We start from the raw sequence: 26,295 nt of genomic DNA, 5'->3' as shown, positions 1-26,295 counted from the left end.
TGGACCCTGCTCTCCTGGGTCCTCATGAGGAAGACTGGTGACAGTCTGTTAGCTCTTCTCTGAACTCAAGGGTTCCACCCAGAAAGAAATGAGTCAGCAGCAGTGACTGCGCTCCTCTTGCAAGGGTGTGGCCGGGAAGGCCTACGGTCTGGCAGGACAGTAGATGCCTGAACCCTCTATTTTGGCTCTTCCATTATAGGCAAGGTTTACGTGTTATCACACTTGGCTGTCTACATGTTTCTCCCGTAACTGGACCATTGTAAGCTGTCAGGGCAGCAACAGGGACTCACACTCTTCTGGTCTGTGCCCAGAGAGCACATCTGGGGGAGAGGAAATGTCGGAGCAAGGGACAAGACTTGATGCCCACGTGGCCTTTGCAGATGTCAGCCATGCCAGGACCAACACCCCTCTGCCTCTCCCACGGGTCCTCGTCCACTGGTATCTGTGAGATGATGCCTACAAGTGAGGGTCAGAGTGGCTGTAGTTTTCTCAGGATTGTCAGCTACCCCCCCACAAGGCAGGTGCTGTAGTATTCTGTGTCGTTTGGGGTGGGGATGGGTGCAGATTCCTCAATGTTAGCATCCAGTCCTGGCCGCTCCTCCTGCACACTGTGGACCTTGGGCTCTGCCGCTTAAGGCACAGGGGATCCCTGGACAGGAAAGACGTCTCTCACAAGTCTGTGTGTGACAGCTGGAGGAATTCTGCAGATTCACAGCCACTGTTATTTCCTTGGAGAGTTAAGGACTATTTCGCCCCTGACCCAAGGAGCTGCAGACCTGAACTCATCTGAGTTGTCTTGTCACCCTGTCTCCAGGAACATTCGCGTGGCTATCCTCCCTTGCTCCGAAAGCACCACCTGCCTGTTCCGGACTCGGCCCCTGGATGCCTTGGATACTCTGGTGTTCAACGAGGTGTTCTGGGTTTCCATGTCCTATCCAGCTCTTCACCAGAAGACCTTAAGAGTCGATGTGTGCACCACCGACAGCACCCATTTGGAGGAGTGCCTGGTGAGAAGCCTATCTATATTTCTGGGGCTTGATTGACGCAAGCTTCAGGGAGAAGGCTTGAAGGAAACCCAGGTCATATTATCAGTTATGTACATTGGCTTCTAGATGGAGATCCTCCTGCAGGTGAGGAGAAAGAGAAATAGGCCTGCGAGAAATGCAGGAGTTGCTAGCTTTACTCTGTAGTCTTAAGGATGAGGTGAGAAGCCCTGAACAGTGAGAACAAGCAAGCAGGCGTTCATACTTGTTGCTGTGTAGCTGGGTGGTCTTGGACGGGTGACTGAAATTCTCTAGTGCATTCTGCTTTCATCCATAAAGTAAAAATGATGGTGCTGATGAGGGGACTTGGTACAGGTAAAGCACCTGCTGATGTGCATGACACACAGTAGGCTCTTTGTGCAACGGGGCCCCTGCTGGACCCTTCCTGGAACAGAGCTCCCCTGACTTCCTCCTACCCTTTGCACTGGCAGGAGTCAGATCAGAGGTGAAGAAGCCCTGGGCCTGCGCGTGTGCTGTCCGCCAGGAAGACAGGCATGTGTGCAGGCGGCTGTTGCTTCACCTCGATAAAAGGGGAGTTTATAAACCTGGAGATTTGTGCCATATATATCAGTTCCAAGACATGAAGGCTTGGTTAGCTCTGATACTGTTTAGGTGAGAGCATATTTTGTGTATTTTTTTAATGTATTGGTTTTGTTTGCCAAATTTTTCTGAGCGGCTGAGAGACAGAGACATATAAAATAGAGTGAGCTCCCATGTCCTGGTTTACTTTCCGGATGCCCACAACAACTGGGACTGGAATGGACGGAAGCCAGGAACCAGCAGCTCTGTCTGGGTCCCCAACGTTGGCTCGGCTGCTTGAACCATCAGTGCGCTGTCTCAGGGTGCACATTGGCAGGAAACGGTGTCAGGAGGCAGAGCTGAGTATCAAACCCTGATGCTCCACTATGGGACGTGGAGACAGCCTAACTTGGCTCTTAACCGCTGGGCTGCATGCCTGCCCTGCGACTTTTTAAATACTAACTCATGGACTCTGAACTAAGTGCCTCAATGCACTCTCTCTACTGATGCTCACAGCAACCTTCTGAAATAGGGACTGTGTATCTGAGGAGAAACTGAGGGACACAGTGATCAAAGACCTTTCTGAAAGTCAAAGTGGCAGGAGCCATGTTTAACTCGAGGCATGTCCATCTTCAGAAGCTACCCATGCCAGCCCCTGTGGTCCGTGGGTCAGCCCAGGGTTTCCTGTAGAGAGAGCACCAGTGCAGGTGGGAATGGGCAGGTCTGGCCAGCACGGTGGACCTTTGATAAGAGCAGAACACTTTTCCACAACCCAGGCTCCTCCAGTGGAGCGGTTGCTCAGCCCTGGCATTCCTAAGCCAGACGGGACTCAATCCTATTTTCTCCTGCTAATTGGATGCCTTTTATCCCTCCTTCCTAATTGAAGTCTGGTCATCGCTGGTTGCCATGGCAGCAGCCAAAGCACTCATCTCAGCAAGGCTTGTCTCTGTCTGTGACCAATGGGAGCCGTCCCTTTCCGCACGCCGTAGGGGTGTGGAGTGGCAGGCTGTCATGTCGTGGCGGCCGGAGGAAGTGAGACGGGAGAGAAGGGGCTTGCCTGCTTCTGGCCACAGTCTCCCTGCCTTGTCAATCTGTTGGAAACCATGCAATCTGCCAGGCAGCAGCAGTCCCCACACTGAGCGCCGTCTGGGTGTGTCAGCTCTGAACTCAGCCAAGAACTCTGTGTACAATATCTCAGTTAATCCTCAAGGCAGCTCTGAGTGGAAGTGCTGGGTGACCTCCATCTGCTAAGGGCTAAGTCACTGCCGTGGGTCCTCCAACAAGTCGATGGAGGAGCTAGGGCTTGCATACACACGGCAGCCTCTTCAGCAACAGCCACTGCACTGTTATGAGTTCATGAGCGACTCTGCTATCCCCAGACCCAGATTAGGAGCTCAGAGAAACACCAGGCCTGCTCTGCCTGAGCACCACAGGTACAGAACACACTCTCTGTGGCAGTGAGGCATGCCAGCTGCTAAGGTCACTGTACAGCTCACACTCCGCCCAGGCAGCTCCGTTGCCAGGTCTTGGTTACGCGGTGATGGTTCCCCTTCCCCTCTCTCTTGTGGCCTCTCTCATTGGGCCGTATCCCTGCCTTGTCCAAGGAAGTGCTCCAGCTCCTGGGAATACATGCACCTGACCCCAGTGTGTGTACTTCGGCATCTTGGTGCACTTGGTTGGAGAGGCTATCACTGAACATCAGACTGCCTCATCTGTAAAAACCAGAGATTTATTTCACTTGCACGTCTGCAGGTGGGATAGTTCAAGATCAGGTGGCCACACTGAGTGGGGGCCTTTCTGCCCCTGAGGACTCTGCCAAGTCCCAAAGATCACAAAGCATCCCTCAGCAGACAGAAGGACCCAGCGCAGTCTCTTCATCTCTCTCTCTCTCTCTCTCTCTCTCTCTCTCTCTCTCTCTCTCTAAGGGTTATTTTATTTCAAAAATAAAGATAGTTAGGGGTGGGGAATTCTCAATCTGTTGGTTCACTCCCCAAATGACTGCAATGGCCTGAGCTGGGATGGGTCAAATCCAGGGGCCAGTTTTTCCAAATGTCCCATGAAGTTATTGGGGTCATCCTCTGCCACCTTTTCAGACATATCAGAAGAGAACTGGATTGAAAGTAGAAGTGTGGGGACTTGAACCGGCACCCATGTGGGATGCCAGCACTGCAGGTGGCCACTTAACCTTCAAAGCGCTGGCCCCTCCTCCTCTTTTGATAAAGCCATTGCATTATTGCCACATCTCTATGGCCTATTTTAATCGTGTCACCCTTCGAGGATGTTATCTGCACATACCACACTCAGATTAAGTCTCTATTGTCTCGATATTTCCCAGGGATGAGGAAACTTCAGGCTGAGTTGGGTGGGAACATGCATACCATAGCAGGTGGTGTTAGAAATGATGCTCTCTTCCTGCCCAGGAGGCCTCCATGTGGCCCAGCAGGTGTTACGCTGTTTGTCCCTGGCCCCTTCGTTCTCCCTCTGGTTACAAGGACTAAGGTATGTGTCTTCTCTGCTGGGAACAGGTGGGCAGAGTAGGAGAGTCAGCAGAGAGCTCTCACCCGTGCAGCCGTCCTGCTCAACCATTTCTCTGGATTTTTTTTCAAGATTTAGTCATTTTTATTGGAAAGGAAGATATATAGAGAGAAGCAGAGACAGAGAGAAAGATCTTCTATCTGATGGTTTACTCTCCAGGTGGCCACAGTGGCCAGAGATGAGCCGATCCAAAGCCAGGAGCCAAGAGCTTCTTCTGGGTCTCCCGTTCAGGTGCAGGGTCCCAAGGCTTTGGGCCGTCCTCCACTGTTCTCCCAGGCCACAAGCAGGGAGGTGGATGGGAAGTGGAGCAACAAGGACAGGAACCAGCCCCCGTATGGGATCCTGGCATGTGCACGGCGAGGATTTAGCCTCTAGGCTATTGTGCTGGGCCCAATTTCTCTGGCTTCTAAGCATGAGGGCCCTTCTTTTCCCCTGAAGGAAGTCATTTCTGCTTTCAGCCTGCCCCTTCCTCTTCCCTCGATACAGAGCCGGCCTCCCCGGAACCTTGCCTGTTCTCATCCCCTCATGCCATGGCTTCTCTCACAGTGGAAACTCAGCAAGTTAAGAGTTCCAACTGTGTTTCTGCTGCCAGCAATCACAGGGTTTTTTTTTTTCTTTCTCTCTAGCAGAGTTTGAAAGTGGTCTTTACCTTCTCCGTAAGCCTGACCCCACTGGGCATCTGCACCTGTGACTTTACCCAAAATGCACCATCACGGACAGTGGTGACCTGCTTGTCCCTGAATCCAGCAGCCATTCTTCATCCTCCTCTTTCCTGAACTGTGCGATGCACCTGACTCAACTGCTGTGCCATCGTCCTGGGTGTCCTTCGCCCTCACATGGCTCTCCTGAGCCCGTGCTCTGCTAGTGTTCATGCCGCGTCCCTGGTTGCTCTCCCTGCCATCTCAGCCAGTTCTTCCGTGTTTCCACGACTCCTCTGTGGGGTCAGGACCCAGGGCTCAGCCCCACTCCCCTCCCTCTCTCTGATCCCTTGATGAGCTCCTCTGGCTTCAAACACTAACCCAGGTGTGTGGCCGGAAGCTGGACTTGGCTCATCTCTCCTCTAGTGTTCCCATTGCCTGTCCCACATCTTTCAGGCCTGATATTTCCTCCCATGTTGTCATTAGCTCAGCAGGTGGCAGCCTTAGCTTTCCATGTCTCAGACCAGAGACCATAGCATCACCCTGGACCTCCATGTGTCTCACCCCATTCCCCCCACTAGCTCCACCTGTAGGGCATCCCCAGGTACCAGCTGTCACTGCCATGTCTCCTGGGGCACTCTACTGTCGCTCTCACCACGATTACTACCATCATCTCCTTCTCTCTACATCTGTCCTTTCCTCCCATCCTCTGTTCCCGTAGCCACAGTGATCCTGTTCCAATCCCTGCAGGCTGTGCCTCTGCTGAAACCTTAGGGTGTGACTTGACAGTGCGGCACAGTGCGGCGCAGCACGTCGAGCTGCTTGCTGCCTGCTGTGCCGGCATTCTTACATGGGAACTCCAGCTTGGGTTCATGCTGATCCTTAGGCCCAATTCTGCCTACTAATGTGATTGAGAAAGCAGCTGAAGACAACCCAAGTACTTGGCTCCTTGCTACCCACGTGGAAGACCCGAGCGGAGTTCCAGGCTCCTGGCTTTGGCCTGTGACAGTCCCAGCCATTGCGACCATAAAGGGAATGAGCCGACAGATGGAAAGATTTTTCTTGCTGTCTCCTCCTTGCCACTTTGTCTTTCAAAAAAAGAAAAAACCAGATCTTTTTAAAAGCAAAAGCTAAAGCCTTAGACTGCCATCTGTCCCCATCCAAAGTTAGCACTAGTTGTTCAGCATGGCCTCCGGGGCCCCGTGGGGTTTGGCTGCCTTGAACCTCAGATCTCACCCTCAAACTCTGGGCCCCGGCTCGTGGATCACTGTGGTGCCTTCTGCCTGCAAGGCTCTTCTCCCAGGTGTCCAGAGACAGGACTTAGGACTGTCCCCTCGGGGAGTGAGGGACCGTTCCTGTGGAATGCACAGAATCTGTGCTCTTTATATTACTAGAAAACATTTTTGTAATAATAGCCAAAAAAAAGACTTTGTTCCATGTTCTCCACCTGCTCGTGGCTCTGCTGTCCCTTCCCAGTGCAGCCTTCTGTCAAGTCCATTCCTCTCTTATCCCTGTCCCTGTGTCACTTTTCTCTGTAGCACATTTCAGCCCATCTCACAGATTTTAGACTAGAGATTGCAATGTGACAAACACTGTGTTTTAGGAAAAAATCATGAGATTGTTTATTTCGCAGCAAAATGAACTTGTCTCTTAATTCTGTTTTCCACTTGTAGCACACTTCTGGTTTTAGCTTTTTCTCACCTCTGAAGTCACATGCACCATAGATGGCAGGTTGTAGTTTAATGAGCAACAGTCTTTCCTTCTTCAGAAATAACGTGCTTCCTGATTGCAGGCTTCATAGTGTAACAGTATAGAGCTTACTTACGTCTTCATTTGTCTTCGTCTCCCCAACTGAAAGTAAGCTTGCAGAGGTATTTATCTTTGTTAATGTATCTTCAGCAGACAGAATAATACATAGCACACAGAGGCTGCCCGGGAAGTTGTGTTTCTCGGATAATCAGTGAGTGGACATGCAAATGCCCTTGTAGTGCATGCGGTGTATGAAGGTAGATAAGATGTTCACACCTGTAAGCGAGCTCTGCATAGACGCGATGTCTTGCTGGAGTTAGTCGTCATGTGATAATGTCAGGCCTCAAAGGTATGATCACCTTCCCTCCCTCCTGCCCCGGACACATAGTCGGTCACATTGTGAATTGTATTGCCTGTCACCCCAGGAAGCCACAAGCCCCCTAAGGGAGGAATCGTGAGTTTCAGGTGTCTGTGGCTGCAGGTGGGGCTGAATACATGTGCATGCATCTCTGTGCCTTTGTATTGATTATGGGCACTTACAATGGCAGGCTCCATGAACAGCCCTGTGTAAGGGGGTGAGTGTTCCTGTTCTGCAGGTGGGGGAGCTGAGGCCCAGGAGGTCAGCAGTTCCCACTGGTTTGCCCCATGCCGTTCTCCCTGCTGCCCTCCCAGCAGGTACTTTTTGGACTCAGCGCTATCGCTGCTATGGCCACAGTACATCCTGGTAGCAGGAAACACTTCAAGGAGACCATGAAGTCCCTTTGTCATCACAGGTGTCATGCTGAATGATTGCGCGGTGACAGGTCCCCTGTGCCAACGGGAGTTTGCTGTTCTGCCACCGTGTGGCATAGCCATTGCTGTGTCAGGCGAAGAGGAAAAAGTGCGTGAGCTAAATCCTGCAGTGATGGAGTTTTTTTCTGAAGAGGGCTTGTTGGAGAAATAAAACCGCTGAGAAACAATTGAAATTTGTAATCCTGTCTGCTGAGATGGTACAGTGATGGTATTAAGTCATTGGCAGTAATCCCTGCCTCTGTGAGGCTCTGCTCTGTGAGGTCAGTTGCTTTTTGTTTTTCTCTTAACTGGATGCATTTATAGGATTTGAAGAATAACTAAATGGAAAGGTTTAATGGGTAAAAATCCTGTTCTTCTCTCCTGCTTCCACCCCAGCCTGACGCCATCACCGGTTCTCCCTAAGTAAACGCTATTTCTTCTTGTACATGTGATCATGGTTGTGCCCATTTAGACCTTAAACACGGTTCAGTAAAGATGTTGGTAGGAGAAAGCATCTGTGTATTCGTATCCCTTTCTCTGTATTTTGTATAGAAAGCAGCTTGCTGGACCTACAGCTCTGCACGTTGCTGCTTTCTCTCTTTGCAGCAACCTGGAGTGTTCTCTGTGTCAGTACATAGAAATATTCCTCTTGTATGTTTGCATATAGATACTGGTTAAGCTAGTCCCCTGTCATCGGACCTTTGCTGAACATGTTTTGCCATCACAAAGAAGGCCAAAGAGAAAAAAGACTGTTGTGCATGGAGCATGTTTGTACCTGTTGGGATGTATCGGTGGGGTGGACACCTGCAACGACAGGTGCTGGGTCTTTGGGTAAAATGGTTCTGTGCTTCTGTTAGATACTGTCAGGTTCCAGAGGGCTTTTGCCACTGTGTGTTCCTACTGGCACAGTGAGAGAATGCCTGTTTCCCAAGGCCTCACTAGTACTGTATGTTGTTGGATTTTTTGAGTTTTATACATTTGGGAGGGGAGCAATGATCATTTAATTTTTTAATCTCACGAGTAACCAGTTTATTGTTGGAGTCTCATGAGAGATGGTTCCCCCTTAGAAAGTGGGACCATGGAGCTCCAGTGGCGCAGTCGGTTAGCGTGGTACTTACACAGAAAGTGGGACCATGTTGGGGCCACCTTAGCCTTGATGTCTGATATAACACCTAGTGCCAGATAAGGTCAGCGGAGGGTCTTTACTCTGCAGCGATGATTTTAATGTGGTTCACAACAACAAAAGAAGCCACCCCACTGAAAAATGAGGGAAGAACTTAGACATTTCTCCGAACAAATTATTCAACTGGCTGGCATATGTGAAAAGCTGCTCGACATTACTAGTCACCAAAGAAATGCAGATCGAAACCATAGATACCACTGTACACACCACTGTCACACACAGAGAGAAAACAGCAGGTGTCAGTGGAGACATAGTGAGATCAGAACTCTTGGCAGCATTGATGGAATTGGAACATGATGCACCTGCTTTGGAAAGCAGTAGAAAGGTCCCTGGAAAATTTTAAAACAAACTACTGTGTGAACCAGTCATCTCACTTTTGGATATGTACTCCAAAGAATGAAAAAGTGGCATCTCAGGTGTTGCACACTTGAGTCCATGGAAATAGTATTCATAATAACGAGGGTGCCGATGACTAGGTGAACAAACATAATATATACATGCAATGAAATACTGTTCAGTCTTGAGAGGGAAATGCTGTGTAGATACAAGCTAGAACATGTATGGGCCTCGAAGACGTTGCTAAGTGAAACAAGGCAATCATAGAAGCACAGATACTGTATCACACAGTCATATTAGGTATCGATAGTAGCCAAGTGGACAGAAATGGAAAATAGAGTGGAAGTTGCGGGAGGCTAGGCGAAGAGGAATGATTCCAACAGCACAGAGATCTAGGTTTGCAAAATGAAAATCCCTGAAGGTGCCTTTCACACAGTGTGCTTGTGCTTACTGTTACAGCATCGTGTCCTGAGAAACAGTGAAAAATGCCAAATTAAGTATTTGTTGAAGCAACAGTGTTTCAAGAAGAAAGGTACCCCGTAAAGATTTGGCCAATAAGTAAAGCAATGGCTCAGCGAGTGACTTTACTGGGATGCTAACAGCTGGCCCTGTCCTGGGAGTGGCGTTTTCCGTGGTGTTTTCACACTGTCAGCTGGAACTTCCTTATCACCTCTTGCTCAGTCTCCTCTTTCCCATCTCCTACAGGGTGGTGCCCAGATCAGCCTGGCCGAGGTCTGCCGGTCTGGGGAGAAGTCGACTCGCTGGTACAACCTCCTGAGCTACAAATACTTGAAAAAAGAGAGCAGGGAGCCCAAGCCTGTGGGAGCCGTGGGCCCCACCCCGGGACCCAAAAACACGGTGAGCAGGGAGGGAGGCGGGCAGGGCCCGCCTACACAGGCAGCTCCTGGCCAGCTAGAAGGAAGAGCAGTTTCCTGAACCAGAGAATCAGAGCATCAGGGATGCAGGAAGGGATGGAGGGATGGAGGGAGGTGCTATCTCTGGGGAGGTGCAGGTGGCTTGCTCATTCCTCGTCTGTGCTTGGCTTTGCCTCGTATCGTCTGTCTGATGGAAACGTGAACTCCTGAGTCTTTTTTTAAAGAAATAATGGAAGAAGGAAGGAGGAGCTTGAGCGGTAGAAGTTAGCCTCTACACAGAGTGATCTGTGTTCAAGGCTTCTAGTAGAAGGACCATCGAAGCCAGGGGCTTCCTGCTTGGGTGGCAGGGTCAGTCCTGTCCCCTTGCTGAGTCTCCAGGTTTTCATGTCAGTTCAAAGTTTTGAAAGGTGACTGAAACTTTGAAGAGATTCATGTGGAGAGCAATTGGGAAGCGCTTGATCTATGGTCACTGTCCCATTATTGTTTAGACTTACAGATGCCTACTTTTGATTTTAAAAATAACGTTTTGTTTGTGTCTGTGCAGCGTAAGCTATTAAAATATCCCTAAGCTCTGTGTCCCCCTTTCCTTCCCTGTAAGAAAAAGTGAGGAATTACGCAGGGTGAGCTCTTCTCTCCCCACCACTGGCACGGGTGACTCTATATTAACCCTGTGCTCAGAGGGTGAACTGCAGAGAGCTGATTTTGCTCCGGGTTGGGCTGCCTCCTGCTCAGGACCCATTACTTCCTGGGTAACTCTTGCTGAGAGAAGTGTTCTCAAGTAAGCTTCCCAGCAGCTCTTTCTCATAGCTGCTAGAGGAGACTGAGTCTCAGAGATGTGGAATAGCTGGCTCTAGTCACAGAGGCTTTCCCACTGTGTGATCCGTTCAGTGTAGATGCCCTTCTTCCAGGAAGCCTTCCAGGACTGCACATCCTCAAGCTGACTCTGCAGCTGTTATACACCCAGTACTTAGCTCTCTTCTGAGAGTGTCCCTTTGGACACTGGTGGCTGCCATGTTAACCTTGACAATGAAGCTGCCATCTTACAGTCACGCACCTGTAATTCGGTCTCACTTGTCTCCTTCCCCTGCTTGCCTTCCAGGACTGTACTGAGTAGGGTACACACACAGACACACACAGACACACACACACACAGACACACACACACACACACACACGGGGAGCCGCCCGCAAGCAGAGCCAAGGACTATTTCCTGTATATATTTGACCTTAAGCAAGACTCCTGCCTGTTCTGGTCTTCGTTATTTGTCCTGTCTCGGAACGGGTCCCAGCTCTGCGTGCAGCGTGGTGACCCCGTGGCCCTTGTCTCTATAGGACGCTGTGTCTGCTCTGCTGGAACAGACTGCGGTGGAGCTGGAGAAGAGACAGGATGGCAGGAGCAGCAGGCAGAAGCTGGACAACAGCTGGTGAGTGGGTGCGCCCCGGGCCTAGGCCTGGGCCCAGGCTGAAGTCCCCAGGCAGTGAGGCGACCAGAACATGGACTTCCCGGCCTCTCCTGGGGGCTTCTCTGCAGACAGTAGACATGGGGAGCCCCACAGCTCCGATTTGTCACGCTGTGTTCCGTCGGTCACCCATGCCAGCTCCTTACCTAAGGGTACCTTCTGTTGTCATGCACAGACAATGATTGTGGGTAAAGAAATGAAACTTTATGTTATTATAAAGGGAAAATACGTAGGATTGCCTTACACTGAGAAGTCCTCAGTAAGGGACTAGCAAGAACAAAGAACTAAAATATTTGTTATAAGTAAAATATAAATTTATGTCTTTCATTTTTAAAGATTTATTTATTCTATTTGAAAGAAAAAGAAAGACACAGAGAGCTCTTTACCCACTGGTTCATTCCTGAAATGGTTGCAGCAGCTGGAGCTGAGCTGATGTGAAGCCAGGAGCCAGGAGCTCCCATGTGGGTGCAGTAGTCCAGAGCCTTGGGCCAGCCTCGGCCTCTCCAGGCCATGAGCGGGGAGCTGGATCAGAAGTGGAGCAGCAGAAACCCATATTGGATGCCAGCTCTTGCGCGTAGAGGTCTCGTGTGCCATACCACTGCGCTGGCTCTGAGTCTGTCTTTCTTAAGTAAACAATCCGAGTATTTTGACCCCTGCCATCATCAGGAGAGCTGGGTGGAGTTCCAGGCCCAGCCCTAGCCATCGTGGCTGTTTAGGGAGTGAACCAGTGGGAGAAAGACTTCTTTCTCTCTACCTTTCTCTCTCTTATGCTGACATTCAAAGAAATCCATCTTTGAGAGACAGAGTACTGGGAGAAAACAGAGCAGCACGAGTCTGTCTACTGCCTGGTGATTTCTGGGAGCCCAGGCGCTTACTCTGCTGTTTGTGCTGTGAGATGTCCTTCACTGAGATCCCCGGGGACAAAATGGCTACTAGATCACCAGCCATCAAGTAAGGAGAGACATTAGGGAGAAAGAAAAGATGAAAGAAGGTACTTGGGCGCCTTGTAACCAGGGAACATTCCTGAAGGCCCCGCACAGAAACTTCCGCTTTCTTTTTGTCAGCTGAGCTTGACTTCAGTACACAGGAGATCTGAAACTAAGAGCTATTAGTCAGACACACACATGCAAGAAAATGACGTTTTTATTAGTGAAGGAACAAATTGAGAATGGATTTTGGTCGGCCATGTGCTGAATCTTTTTCGAAAGGTAGCTGGGGAAAATTCAATGTAATGAAAAAGGAAACATCATTATGATGAAAGTCAAATCTATTGCTTAAGATTCCTGACATCCTCTCTCTGTGTTTGAGAAAAAGGTTAACAAAATCTCCAGCAATATTGAAGGCGTGGTACTACTGGAGAGATTTGTGACCTTGATGTGAAGTGGATAAGAACTGAAGCGAGGGAGCCTTCTCACCTCCCGCCTTGATGCTGCTTAGTTCCTTTGTGTATTGACAGGCAGGTTTTAGACACTTGCTGGGGCTTGAATTCTGTCTGCGGGATTTTCAGTATAACCGTAAGCAAAGTTTTTTTTCTTTAAGATTTTTTTTTTTGGAAAGTCAGATTTACAAAGTGGGAGAGAGACAAAGAAAAAGATCTTCCATCCACTGGTTCACTCCCCTAGTGGCTGCAGTGGCCGGAGATCAGCCAATCCGAAGCCAGGAGCCAGGGCCTCCCAAGTGGGCCTCCCAAGAGTGGCAAGCCTTCAGGCCATCCTTGACAGCTTTCCCAGGTCACAAGCAGGGAGCTGGAAGAGAGTGGGACACACACAGGGTACAAACCAGCAGTGGGATCCCTCCCATGCCAGGCGAGGACTTCGGCCACCAGGCTACTGCGCTGGGCCCTTTTAACTATTCGTTAAATTGATATATGACAATTGTAGAAATTATGGCGTACAATGTCACATTTTGATATGTGCATATGAGAGTACTTTAGAAAGTTCTTGGCAAATGGAGTTATGGAGTATTTAGCCTCTTGTTTTGCCCACAACCCAGCTAGAGAGTCTATATTCAAATCCTGGCTTTATCCCTGAATATGCCTTTGTGCTACTGCGCAGCCTAGGCGGCCGCCAGTGATAAGTAAAATTGTTAGGTCCCCTCCGCTTGGGGAGACCTGGCTGGAGTTCTGGGTGCCATTTTTCTACCTGGCAAAGCCCTGGCTGATGATATTTGGGTGGTAAGCCAGAGTGTGAAAGCTTTCTCACTGTCTCTGCCTTCAATGGAAAAGTTTTTACAGTGAAAAAAATGGAATCAGAAGATAAGCTTATTGTGCAAGAAATTTTAGAGTCTGTGTATTTGGAAGTCTTCAGAAAGTTTATGGAAGATGTGTATTGTGAACGTGATGACCGTGGTTCTCAGAGTTTTTCATCAAAAAGCATGTATGTTTGTGGGTTTTCTTCAAATCTGTTTTTATTGGAAAGACAGATTTACAGAGAGATGGAGAGATAGAAAGATCTTCTATCCACTGGTTCACTCCCCAAATGGCCACAGCGTCCGTCTGGAGCTGAGCTGAGCAGAAGCCAGGCGCTTCCTTGCAGTCTCCCACACAGGAGACGCAGGCATTGGGTCCCAGGTGCAGCGTCCCAAGGCATTGGATCATCTTTGCTGGTGTCCCAGGCCAGAAGCAGGGAGCTGGATGGGAAATGGAGCAGACGAGACATGAACCAGAACATATGGCATTCTGGCACTTGCAAGGGGAGCATTTAGCCAATTCAGTCATCATGCTGGGCCCATCGTGTTTTAATTCCATTTTCCATGAACTCTTTAATGTACCCTGGAAGTTGTGTGTTGATCACATCAAGGGTGCTCAGCACACCCATCACATCAAATGTGCATATTTGTTTTGGCAAAACATGTAAAATGCTCTCCTAGACACTTTGAAATGTGCAAGACATTGTGCAGTGTATACATTGATTGCAGTCAACTGTGCTGAGCAGTAGAAAGCAGAACTTCCACCTCTTATCTGTTGCTTTGTGCCCAGCTCTTCTTTCCTCTCTTTTCCACACTCAGCCTCTGCTCCCCACCCTGATACCCTCTACTTCTGTGAGATCAGCCCTTGCAGATTCCACATGTGAGAAATGATTCCCATCGTCACCTATTTGTGTTTCTGCACCTGCCTTATTGCACTTATCCCATCCTCCAGGACCTCTCCCAGTTTTTGCAAGTCTCAGGATTTACGGCTGAGTAATACTCCACTGTGCATGCCTCTGTGGAAGGGCACTTATGTTGATGCCCTATCTTGGCTCCTGTGACTCATGCTGTAGTAAACATGGGCATGCAGATAATTTTTTTTTGCACTATGACAGCCGTACAAAAAAATTTTATGAAGTGTGTGGTCCAGCAAGTTTTCAAAAACCATGCAGATCAGGAGCAGAGCATTGTTGGCACAGTAAGATCCTGCATCCTTCCTGTCAGTGTCCTCCAGTCACTAACCTTGCCTGAGCTTCCGCTGCAAACTGGGGAAAAGCTCGTGAGGATGAAGTGCATGGGTGGTGCATAGCAGACAGTCAGGAAATGGTAGGCATTGTTATGAAGAAAAACAGAACACTGCTCACTACCAATGCAAAGCATGAACATATGCTCCCCAATTCACAGATTCCCATGGCCTGGGCACCTTCCCACTTGGGCAGAAGTGAAAGTTTTTCTTAGGTAGGTGCATGGGGACTTGCTCAGTTGACTTGCTATGGGATCCCAGTGTGGGGTGTGGGTTGAGCTTCTAAGTCTTCAATGCTTGCTGGGTACATTTTTACACTTCCTGGAACCTGGGCTCAGAACTCCAGCACTCGGGTTCAGTCTCCTCACCTAGGAGGAAGATGTAAAAGCTAATCTCTACAACATGGGGTGTTTTGCAGATTAGGTGCATGTCAGCCCGATAAGCAGCCCCCACACACTGTGATCCAGGGGAGCAGTTACTGACTCTCCTATCTTACTGCTCTGTTACAGCCCCCCCAAAGTATGCATCTGCTCTCTGCTCCTTTAATACCTTTGACTCAAACGGTCAGCAGTTGTTATCTGGAAAGGACCATCGGAGAGCAGGTGGATCCCAGGGGCTTTGTGAGCAAAGCAGATTCCGTCACATCCGCTGCCTCCCTAGTGTGACAGGACAAGCCAGTAGCTTGCCCTGGGTTCTCCTAGCACCTCTGGCTTGGGCACTAACTTTTGCATTTCATACTGTCTGCTCATGTCTCAGATTGTCATTCTCTGTGAATTGTTTTTCAGCCTTTCAAAATGTTTTAAACGCATTCATAGCTTAAACTGTCCAGAAGCAGCAGCACTGAATGTGGCATCTTGGTTCCTGCGTTATTAGTCATCCGCTGTTTATCCCTGTGACAGCAAGCATAGCCAGGCTCCTGGCCGTTGGTGGGTGTCTTTGTTCGTTCCACAGTCCTCTCTGTCTCTCCCTCTCCTTCTCTTCCTGTCTCTCTTCCCCTCTCTCTAGCACAGTGCAACCTGTGGTTCACACGGGCGAAGATCTGATGCCACAAATAGGGCCAGGACCTGTCTCCCCAAATCCTGGCACAGGATCAGTGCTTTCCACTTTTCCACTGAATTCCAGGGTTGTGTTGGGACTTTTCAGGCCGTCACCTAGCAACGGCCTTCTGTTCTTTCTCCCTTTGTGGCCCCCTCCTTCCCCAACCCCTGCCATTCAAGCCTCCCCAGACACTGACTTACAAAGAGGGCTGGGGGTCCCGCGGCTGCTAGAGCGAGCCAGGTCCCTGTGCGGCCGCATTCTGTGAGGCTGAGGGCTTCTCTGGGTGCTGGGGTATTCGCTGGCCTTTCTGTGTCTTCATGGCTCTGGAGTGAGGAGTGGAGGTCCCCCAAAGACGCCCCCGGCCCGTTGCTCTGATTCACACTCGTTCTGCAGACCTGAGACCGGCAGTCATTCGCTTTTGTCAGCTTGGGTTTCTTTAGGGCATACAATAAGAGCAGTTGGGTTTATTTTTTCTTTTTTCCCCAAGATGCATACATGCCAGAAAATCCTATGATTACTGGAAAACATGAATGTAACGATAAACAGTGCTAGGGTGAAAAACCCTCCGTCTCCTTGGGACACATGTGTGTTTGTGTGTGTGTAAAGCACATGTTGTGTGGCATTGGTAATTCCCAGGGCAACTGCCTTGTGTTTTAGCAGACATTACTGACTAGATCTCAAATAAGGTTGTAGCAGTAAATGACCCCCCACGGTGACTAAGGGGACTCTCGCCATGTACCCACTGTGGTATGTGATACAAAGGGAATTGTTTTGGTGCAAAAAAAAGCTGGAATTTGTGCATAATTTTTACAATACACATTTTCATGGATCTTTTGAAGAACTCTGATTTAAGCAAATTATTGTTCATATTCAAGGTAAAGATATTTAAGGGTTTTTTTTTTAAGTTTTTATTTATTTTCTTTGGAAAGGCAGATTTACAGAGAGAAGGAGAGACAGATCTTCCATCCATTGGTTCACTTCCCAAATGGCCACAATAATCAGAGCCGAGCCAATCTGCAGCCACGAACCAAGAACTTCTTCCTGATTTGCCACGCAGGTGCAGGGTCCCAAGGCTTTGGGTCATCCTAGACTGCTTTCTCGGGCTACAAGCAGGGAGCTGGAGGGGAAGTGGAGCAGCTAAGACAAGACCTGGCACCCACAGGGAGTGCCTGCGCTTGCAGGAGAAAATTAGTTTGTGGAGCCATCGCACCTGGCCCTATTTCCTTTCTTTGAAAGACAGAGTGACAAGGAGAGGAAGAGGCGGGGCAAAGAGAAGGTTTGTCTACTGGTTCATTTTCCAGATGGCCACAGCAGCTGAGGCTGTGCTAGACAGAAGCATAGAACTCCATCCCCGTCTCCCATAGAGTAACAGATGCTCTAGTACTTGGCCCTTCCTCTGCTGTTTTCCCAGCTACACCAGCAGGGACATGGATAGAAGGTGGAGCTCATAGACTCCGAATGGACACCTGTGTTAGATGTTGGCATTACAAGTGGCAGCTTAACTCACTGCGTAACACTAGCCTGTAGATTTTTTCTCAACATTTTTTTTCTCCTGAATTTTTTTTTTTGATTTACACTCCCCATAGGGATATGCCTATTGCATAGCTTCAACAATATTTGATACTATCATTTTTGTCATTTTGATGTATTGTCTATTTTAATTATTTTTTTCTTCATAAGTGAGATGAAGTCCATTTTAATTTTCCTTTCCCAGAATATTCAAGTCGGATTCATCATCTAATGGAAGAGTCTTTCATTATGATGGGCCTGTAAGTTGAGTTGGGCAAACTTGGGTTGGAAACCTGGCCCCAACGCTTAGCGACATGTTGGTTTGGACAAGCCCCCCACTGCCCAACCCCGGGCTTCTGCTCCTCAATTTTTGAATCTATAAAATGGACAGAGAGCACAGGGATCTTATTCATGCTTCAGTAGAGTTCTTTGTGGAGTGCTTCCCCCATGTTGGGTATGCTCCAGCTCAGCTCCTCTGCCGAGGGATAGAGAGGCTGCAGCTGCCATGGGGGGAGAGCCAAGACCCCTGCGGAGAGGTGGTCTCCGCCTGTGTCCCAGGGAGTTTGCATCACAGAACTGGGAACGGAAACCCCAGCTTTACTCTCCCACTGGCAAACTCCTCTAGGCCTCGGTGGGCCAGCTGACTCCACATGAGGCTGTGTTCATTTGGCTGACGTTGGTTTGGCCACATGTTGGGAAGACTGTGTCCTGTTGATGCGTGATTGTCGCACCGAATCATTCCAACCTAGGGATCCAAGGAAAAATGGGGAATCCCAGGAAGTATCACTCTAAGTAAAATACAGGCTGTTCAGTAAGTGGTACTGAGAATATCGACTCGTTGTATGGAGCAGGAATAACACTGACACTCGGTGTGAGAGGGATCCTGGAGCTGAACTTCACACCTGAAACTGTAAAAATACTCCAAAGGCAAATAGCAGGGCCATCCTTTGTGCTTTGAGGTAGGCAAAGATTGCTTAGGTGGAACATAGAACGTGCAAACCACAAATGAAGAATATTGATCCATTGGACTTTTGTCACAGTGTGCACTTTGTTGGAAGTTTCATGTAGGAAATAAAGGAGCCAGCATTGTAGCCTAGTGGATAAAGCTGCTACCTACAGTGCCAACATTCTGTGTGGGTCCTGGCGTTAAGTCGCAGCTATTCTACCTCGAATCTGGCTCTCTGCTAGTGGCCTGGGAAGGCAGCGGAGGAAGACTGAATAGTTTGGGCCCCTGGACCCACTTAGGAAACTGAGGGTTATGGTTCGTGACTTTTGTGTGGCCCAGCCATAATCAGCAGTGGCCAGCTGGGGAGAGAAGCAGCAGATGGAAGTTCCCTTTCCTTCTCTCTCTCTCTCTCTCTCTCTCTCTCCCTCCCTCTCTCTCTCTCGGTTTGCATTTTAAATAAAATACGTAGTTATTTAAAAAGAAGAAGAAGAGGAGGAGATAAGCTGCAGACACAGAGAAAGTGTTTGCAGCGTATGTGCCTGACAGAGGATTTAAATCCAGAATGTGTGCTGATCTTTTCTCAGTCAATAATAAATAGCAACTCTGCTTTTCAATGGCCACATATTCTAATGGTGGCTTCTGCAACAGAGTACATGTAAAATGTACATGTAAATGCCCAATAAATGCATGAAAATTTTCTCAACTAGAAAATGCAAATCAAAGTCACAGTATGACCCATATACCCACCCTCCATAATAACTAAATTTTTTTTAAAGATTTATTATTATTGGAAAGCCGGATATACAGAGAGGAGGAGAGACAGAGAGGAAGACCCTCCGTCCGATGTTTCATTCCCCAAGTGAGCCGCAACGGGCCGGTGCGCCCCGATCCGAAGCCGGGAACCAGGAACCTCTTCCAGGTCTCCCACGCAGACGCAGTGTCCCAATGCATTGGGCCGTCCTCGACTGCTTTCCCAGGCCAGAAGCAGGGAGCTGGATGGGAAGTGGAGCTGCCGGGATTAGAACGGCGCCCATAAGTGATCCCGGGGCTTTCAAGGTGAGGGCTTTAGCCGCTAGGCCACGCTGCCGGGCCCTAAATTTTTTTTTTAATGTATTTTTTTATGGCAAAGTGAGATATACAGAGATGAGGAGAGACAGAGAGGAAGATCTTCTATCCGATGATTGACTCCCCAGGTGGCTACAATGGCCAGAACTGAGCCGATCCGAAGCTTGGAGCCGGGAGTTTCTTCCAGGTCTCCCAAATGGGTGCAGGGCCCCAAGGCTTTGGACCATCTTCAACTGCTGTCGCAGGCCAGAAGCAGGGAGCTGGATGAGAACCAGTGCCTATATGGAATCCTGGTGCGTAGAAGGTGAGGACTTTAGCCACTGGGCTATGTCGCCGGGCTGCAGAATGACTAAATTTGAAGACTGACAAAATTGGGGCCCCAGTGCGGTAGCTAAAGTGCTTGCCTTGCATGCAGTAGGATTCCATATGGTCACCAGTTCATATTCCGGCTGCTCCACTTTGTATCCAGCTCTCTGATTGTGGCCTGAGAAAGCAGTAGAAGATGGCCCAAAGCCCCATGGAAGACCTCGAAGAAGCTCCTGGCTCCTGGCTTCAGATGGGCTGAGTTCCGGCCGTTACAGACAGATGTTTCTGTCTCCTCAGCTCTGGCCATTAGAGAGAGATGTGTCTGTCTCCTCAGCTCTGGCCATTGCAGACAGATGTTTCGGTCTCTTTCTCTGTGTAAATTTGACTTGCTAATAAAAATAAAACTTTTTTTAGAAAGTAGCAAGTTCAATCAAGATTGATAGTACTAAGTGCTGATAAGGAATTGGAGCTCTTAAGATGCTTAAACCACCTGGGAGAAACTGTTTCTTTTGGAGGGAGGGGGATGCGTACAAGGGAGGCCAGCAGTGTGACACCGTGGTACCAGTTCATGTCCAAATTGCTCCACTTCTGATGCAGCTCCCTGCTGATATCCTTGGGAAAAGCAGTAGAAGACGACCTAAGTGTTAAGATCCCTGCCACCCACGTGAGACCCAAAGGAAACTCCTGGCTCATGTCTTCAGCCTGCTCTGTGCTGGCTGTTGCAGCCATCTGGGGAGTAAACTAACCCGTGGAACATTCTCTCTCTCTCTGTCTCGTCCTCTCTGTCTCTCTCTCTCTCTCTCTCCCTCCCTCCTTCCCTCCCTTCCTCCCACACTCCTTCGCTCCCTCTTTCTCTTTTTTTCTCTCTGTCATTTTCAAAGAAATACATGAATCTTTTTTTAAAGAAAGAAAGAGCGAGGGAGAGCGAGGAAGGAATGAAAGAAGGTTGAAAGGAAGAGATTTGGCGATCCCACGAGACCCCAGGGGTGTGTGAGCACAGAAGGACTGTGTGCACAGTGCCCATAGGGTGGCCATCTCTGGAGAAATCAATGCTGCGAACTCTTGGATCCTGGACTTCCCAGGGGCAGCAGCGTGAGGAGATGTGTGGGCTTCCAGCCATGCAGCCTGGAGTGCTTCCTTCTGGCAGCGCTTGCAAACCAACACAAGATCCGGAGAAAGAGAAGCCTGATCTGCAGACACAGGCTTGTGTGTGAATGCCCACGACACCTTGTTCACGGCTGCTCAGAAAGGGACGCCGTCCATATGTTCCTCATTTGCTAAAGAATGGAACAAGTTACAAAACGTCCATCTGTGGATTTATTAGCCATAAAATTGAGTGAATTAGTGATGCTTGCAGCCATACGCATGGACTTCTAAACCTAGGGCTGGCATCGTGGCATAGCAGGGTAAGCTTCTGCCTGCAGCACCAGCCTCTCATATGGGCACTGCTTCGTGTCCTGGCTGTTCCACTTCCCATCCTGCTCTCTGCTTAGGGCCTGGGAAAGCAGCAGAGAATCGCTCAAATCCCTGGGCCCCTCTACCCATGTGGGAGACCCTCCAAATTTCTAAGTTGAAATCAGCTCATCTCTGGCCGTTTGGAGTGTGAGCCAAGAGATGGAAGATTTCTTTCCTCTCTGGTACTCTGCGTTGCAGATCGAAATAAATGCTAAAAAAATAAATAAATAACAGTAAAAGTTGCCCTGATGAGAAGACAGCAGCGAGGAAAGGATATTTTGTATTATTTCATCTCTAGAGAAATCTAATGTGAGAAAGATCCCCAGAGGCTGCCTGGAGGCAGAGAGCCATGTCCTGGGAAAGTGTCTGAGGGCCCCCCTAGGAGGTGGAAGGGCCGCCAATTCTGCTGTGGCAGTTGCACAGCGTGCATGTTGTGCTTTAGAGTTAGAGCTTCCTAACACGGTTTTGTTTTGTAAACCAGGGAAAGATACGGAGGCCGTGCCCTGGTTGTGCTGAGGGGAGCAGAGGCACGCTGCTGGGTCAGGGTGGGTGACCAAAGCACTTTGACGTCACAGGAAATACGAGGAGGAGGATACCAGTGAGAACGAGGAGGCAGCGGCTGAGGAGGAGGAGGAAGAGGAAGGAGAAGAGGATGTCTTTGCTGAGAAGGTTTCACTGGACATGGATGAGTGCCCGGCATTAAAGGTAGGCAGGCTGCTTTGGAAGAGCAGTGCCCAGCTCTCGGTGCTTGTACCCCGGCTGGCCGAAGGGCCCAGCCAGGTCCTGTCTGCGCATGTCACAGAGCACACCTGCTCCGTGTGATTGTTCAGGAGTCATTTTGGTGATGGCAAACCAGGGGACAGCCCCATCTGCCCTCCCTTCTCTTGCTATCTGTAGATGCCCTGTTGCTTTGCCTTGCAGTCCGATGGGTCTGGGGTCAGAGGCCTGCTGTGCAACCGCCTAGCCAAGTGGTCTTGAAGACAGGCCTTCGCCCTCCTGAACCCTCCATTCTCTTGTCTGAAATGGAGGCGGCAGGTAGTCAGGTGTTCCAAAGGAATGTCTCTCGTCATTGGAGGCTGCCCAGCGTGTACCAGCCCAGGCAGTTGGGTCAGGTGTGTGTGTGCCCCCTGCATCCCTGCTGCACTGGGGTGTTACAACACAGCTCACTGTGGTTTTGTTCCAGCAGCGCGCCAGGATCCAAAGCACCCATGGGGTTGGAGCCTCCCCCCCGGGAGTGGGACTGCACAGAGTTCCCTGCATAAGGCTTGGGTTGCTGCAGCAGCACCTGGGCGCTCCTTTTGGTTGCTCTCTGATGGGGTGTCCTTTTGCAGTTAGAGCTGCCAGAAGGGGGTACTTTTTCCCTGTCATTACACAAAGCTTTGCATTGGGAGGCTTTTGTTGATTTCTTAACTGGTGACCAGGAGTGAACTTCACGATGTTTGTGGAAACTGAATGGAAAGATAAAGTTGATTTGGATGCAAACACTTCTTGACGTGCCATACAGAGTGTTTTCAAAGTATGATTCTTCAAAGAGTTTTTGAAGACACCCGCATACTGTGTATGGCTGTAGGAAACCTGATTCCCAGACTTTAAAAATATAAGACTTGGCCATGTCTTCATCATTCCAACAAAGCAGCCAGGCTTGTTGGCCAGGCTTCTGGCAGCCTTGGCAGTTGTTCTGTGATGACATGGTTGCTGTGTAAACGTTGGGGTCTGCCGCCCGGGACACTGGTGTCTTTGGAGCCTCACTCGAGTCAGCTGTCAGGGGAGAGAGGGGAACAGGAGCTGATGCACCTGCCCTTGGCTCACACCCTGGTAGTACTGGGCTGCTTCATTGAGCAAGGATAGAGCCAGTGAGGTCCCAGCTGTGCCTGTATCCCAAGGGGCAGGTGAGTAGAGGCATTGGGAGTAGCTGATGGTGCCAGGTGGGTGGCTGGAACTGGCGGTCCTGCCAACCTCAAGGCTGGGACTTCTTCTTCAGGTGGACAAAGAGACCAACACTGAAACCCCAGCCCCATCCCCCACCGTGGTGCGACCCAAGGACCGAAGGGTGGGCACCCAGTCCGCGGGGCCGTTTCTCCGAGGGAGCACCATCATCCGTTCCAAGACCTTCTCCCCTGGACCCCAGAGCCAGTACGTGTGCCGGGTAAGTGACAGAGCACGTCTTCCCTCTCTCCATCGTACCATTAGCTGCAGGTGGCATTCTAGGTTGTTCTTACCCTGTGTGGGGTATCCTCGGGCACATGAATAGCCCCGATTCTCACTTTGCTCGGGTGGAGTTCGTATACATGCTTTGTAGAATCCTTCTAGGTAAAGGTTGGGAGGGGAGCCTTTTTCCTGCCAAGGGTTGTGTGGGTATTTGTGACATCTTTCATGGACCATACAAAAATTCTAACCTAAAAAGTAGCCTGCTATAGGTTTGTTGATTTTTGAGTCCTGCCTGGTGTTGTCCTCAGCAAGGACAGACCAAATGATGGCATGGGCCTTGTGCAGCCCATAGGCCGGATGGTCCACACCTGAAGGGATGGAGAAGGGCTGAGAACCAGTCCGCCATGGCTGATGTTATCACAGTTGGAGCCTGCTCAGCCTCCTCCTTGTCCCAACACTGTCCTTGCCACCCCTGCAAGCCCTGGCTGACATGTCATTGTCCTCTTCAGGGCTTCCACTCTGGAGGGCATGTCTTCCCCACCCCCAGGGCAGTGCCATCCTGCAGCCTGCAGGCGCAAAATGACAACAGACGCAGTGTGTGACTTGATTGTGGGTTGTTGGTTTTTAATTAAACTCGGTGCTAACTTTTCCAACCTGGGAAATGCAGTTAAAAACCAAAAGAGAATGGAGCTGTTGGATGTCAAAAGGGTGTATGTGGCTCCGCAGGCTGCACCTTCTCTCAGAGCCACAGTTGAGTGGAGCTGAGCCATGGGGGCAGTGGCTCTCTGAAGATGGGCATTGGGGAGCTTCGTAGTTCATGCCTCAGGGCCGCCTTAGCCTGTTGCCACTGCCAGGCTGGACTTCACAGCCTGGCGGTGGCCTTTGTGCTCCCAACTCTTACCTTGCTGTACACTCTTCCAGGCCCCTTTCTTCCACTGTGCCTTGCACGAAGGGTCTGAGTACCTACTAAGGCCGGGGGTCCTGTGTTTCACTCGTAACACAGAGTAATGCTTTAGTTGTGTTGTTGTTCTGTACAAAAAGCCAATTGGCTATTTCAAGGTTGCTTTTTTTCTTTATGTAAGATGGGAGCAGGAAGACAGGAGAATGAAAAAAAAAAAATAACTGGTTGGTTGACCTGAGGTTATCGTAGGTTACCTTTCTGTGGAAGGATTAAGGCCCAGGGAACTTTGTTATCTTGAAGATTGAAACTGGCCTGTTATCTGGGTAATCCTGGTTCTACGTAAGGTCAGATCAACAAGTCCGTTCCAGCTTGGCGATGTGACCTTCAGCGTGGGTGACTCCTCTTTGAGTGTCAGCCGGTCCATGGAGTCCTGGAGCAAGAACTCATTCCGAAACAATAGCCTCTTGTAATGTTATGTGTGTCGGGCTGCAGGACCAACTGCCAATCTTTTCTACTTCCTATAGGGAACAGTAGTTACACAGTAACTAGGCACAGTAAGCTGGGAAAATTTGCAGAGTGGACCCTGGGCTCAACAGTGAAGATCCTGTTTGGGATGCCTGCATCCCCTGTTAGAATACTTGGGTTTAAGTCCTTGGTCCACTTGCAAGTCCGGGTTCCTGCCTACGAGGCAAGCAGCAAGTGATGGCTCACCTGCCTTTGTGCCCCCTACCCATGGAGGAGACCTGGGTGATTCCTGGCTCTGGCCTGGCCCGTGCCTGTAGTCGTATGCGTTTAGGGAGTAGAAGCAGCAGGTGGAAAAATAGATTTGTATTTGTGTATGTGTCCTTTGCAAATAAATAGAAGTTTGTTTTTCTTCTTTTAGAAATAAATTGCGTGTTTATTGGAAAAGCTGATTTACAAAGAGATGGAGATACAAAGAAAAAGATTTTCTGTCCACTGGTTCATTTCCCAAGTGGCCGCAGCAGCCACGGCTGAGCCGATCCAAAGCCAAAAGCAAGGAGCTTCTTCTGGGTCTCCCACGCGGACTCTCAGAAACAAGGCTTTGGACCGTCCTCCACTGCTATCACAGGTCACATGCAGGAAGCTGGATGGGATATGGAGTAGCTGGGACACGAACCAGTACCCAGATAGGATCCCAACGTTTGCAAGATTAGTACATTAAGCCATTGAGCCAGGCCTATGTTTGTTTGCTTTAAGTGAGATTCCTGGTTAATGTGGTTCCCGTGGCACAAGGAGGAAGGGCCTTTGTTGCAGGGCTGCATGTTTTTTTGTTTTTAGCAAACTCACCTTTTCCTTTTTGAATCTTGCTGTAGGCCACAAGAAAGATCCATGAGTATGTAGTCCTGAGTAAACATTTCTCCTGAACACCGTCCATTTTCTGTGGCCTTGGAGTAACACAGCCTGGGCCGGGAGATCTTGCCTGATGGCCCGATGACTGTGACTTTTAAAACTTTCTGAATCCCTCTGAGCCTCAGGAAGACTAAGTGGAAGTGTCGACACAGCCCTGGTGTGGAGTAGTGCTTTGTGCATGTGGCTGTCGTCAGTATTCACTGTTGATCTGGGGTTTTGGTTTGGTTTTTGGTTTGGTTTTGTTTCGTTTCGTTTCGTTTCGAGATGGCTCAGCACGGTGGCTGTTTTCACCAAGTACATCCTTGGGATTGCTGTGTTTATCCACTTTGCAGGACTGTGACTATCCTCATCATTGTGTTGATAACCATTCAGATGACAGATTAACCATTCAGATAACCAACAGAGGCAGATTCTCAGGAGACGCCTGCAGCAGTGCCCTTGCAAGTGCCAGGCGAACAGGCACAGCAGCACAGACCTGCGTTGGCCCCTCTGACTGTGGTGCCACCTCGCTGGTTTCCCTGGCATGGTGGGACACTCATTTCACCATTCATCTGACTTGCGGCTTTGGTGGAGGGTACTGGTCTCTGCAGGGTCTGATGGGAGCCGGCCGCCTGCTTGACACGTCCTATAAGGAGCGCTGTCACGGCCAGGATTGTGGGACGCGGTTTCGACCGGCACAGCCTGCCCGGAGCCTGCCTGCCTCGTCCTCTCTAAGGATGTGCTCTCTGAGGCTTTGCCGTGGAGGTGCTTTTTGGATATTTGTGTGTTTTAAAACACTTTCGACATGTGTTTTGATGTCCTGAACTCACTTTTCACGGGGATTGTTGTCGAGATTATTTATGTATTTGAAAAAGTTGCAGAGAGAGCAGGAGAGACACCCAGAGGAGGGATCTTCCATCTGCTGGTATGCTCCTGAAGTTATTGTCATAGCTGAAGCAGAAGTGAGGACCTTCATCTCAGTCTCCCATAAATGTAGCAGGGGCCCAAGCACTTGGGCCATTTTCCATGGCTTTCCCA

General features: G+C 49.6%; 1 protein-coding gene across 1 annotated transcript in view; it reads left to right on the top strand.

Annotated features, from left to right (window-relative positions):
* WWC1 (WW and C2 domain containing 1) overlaps window positions 1–26,295 on the top strand; it is a 152,362-nt gene that overhangs the window by 116,159 nt on the left and 9,908 nt on the right. The window contains exons 15-19 of the mRNA XM_036496995.2: window positions 815–1,007; window positions 9,480–9,632; window positions 10,982–11,073; window positions 21,434–21,563; window positions 22,840–23,004. Of these exons, the coding sequence (XP_036352888.2) occupies window positions 815–1,007; window positions 9,480–9,632; window positions 10,982–11,073; window positions 21,434–21,563; window positions 22,840–23,004 (733 nt within the window). The remainder of the gene's footprint in view (window positions 1–814; window positions 1,008–9,479; window positions 9,633–10,981; window positions 11,074–21,433; window positions 21,564–22,839; window positions 23,005–26,295) is intronic.

This window comes from Ochotona princeps, chromosome 19, assembly GCF_030435755.1.
Source record: "Ochotona princeps isolate mOchPri1 chromosome 19, mOchPri1.hap1, whole genome shotgun sequence".
NCBI lineage: Eukaryota > Metazoa > Chordata > Mammalia > Lagomorpha > Ochotonidae > Ochotona > Ochotona princeps.
The sequence above is the reverse complement of the archived record's forward strand: the minus strand, read 5'-3'. Positions and strand labels throughout refer to the sequence as shown.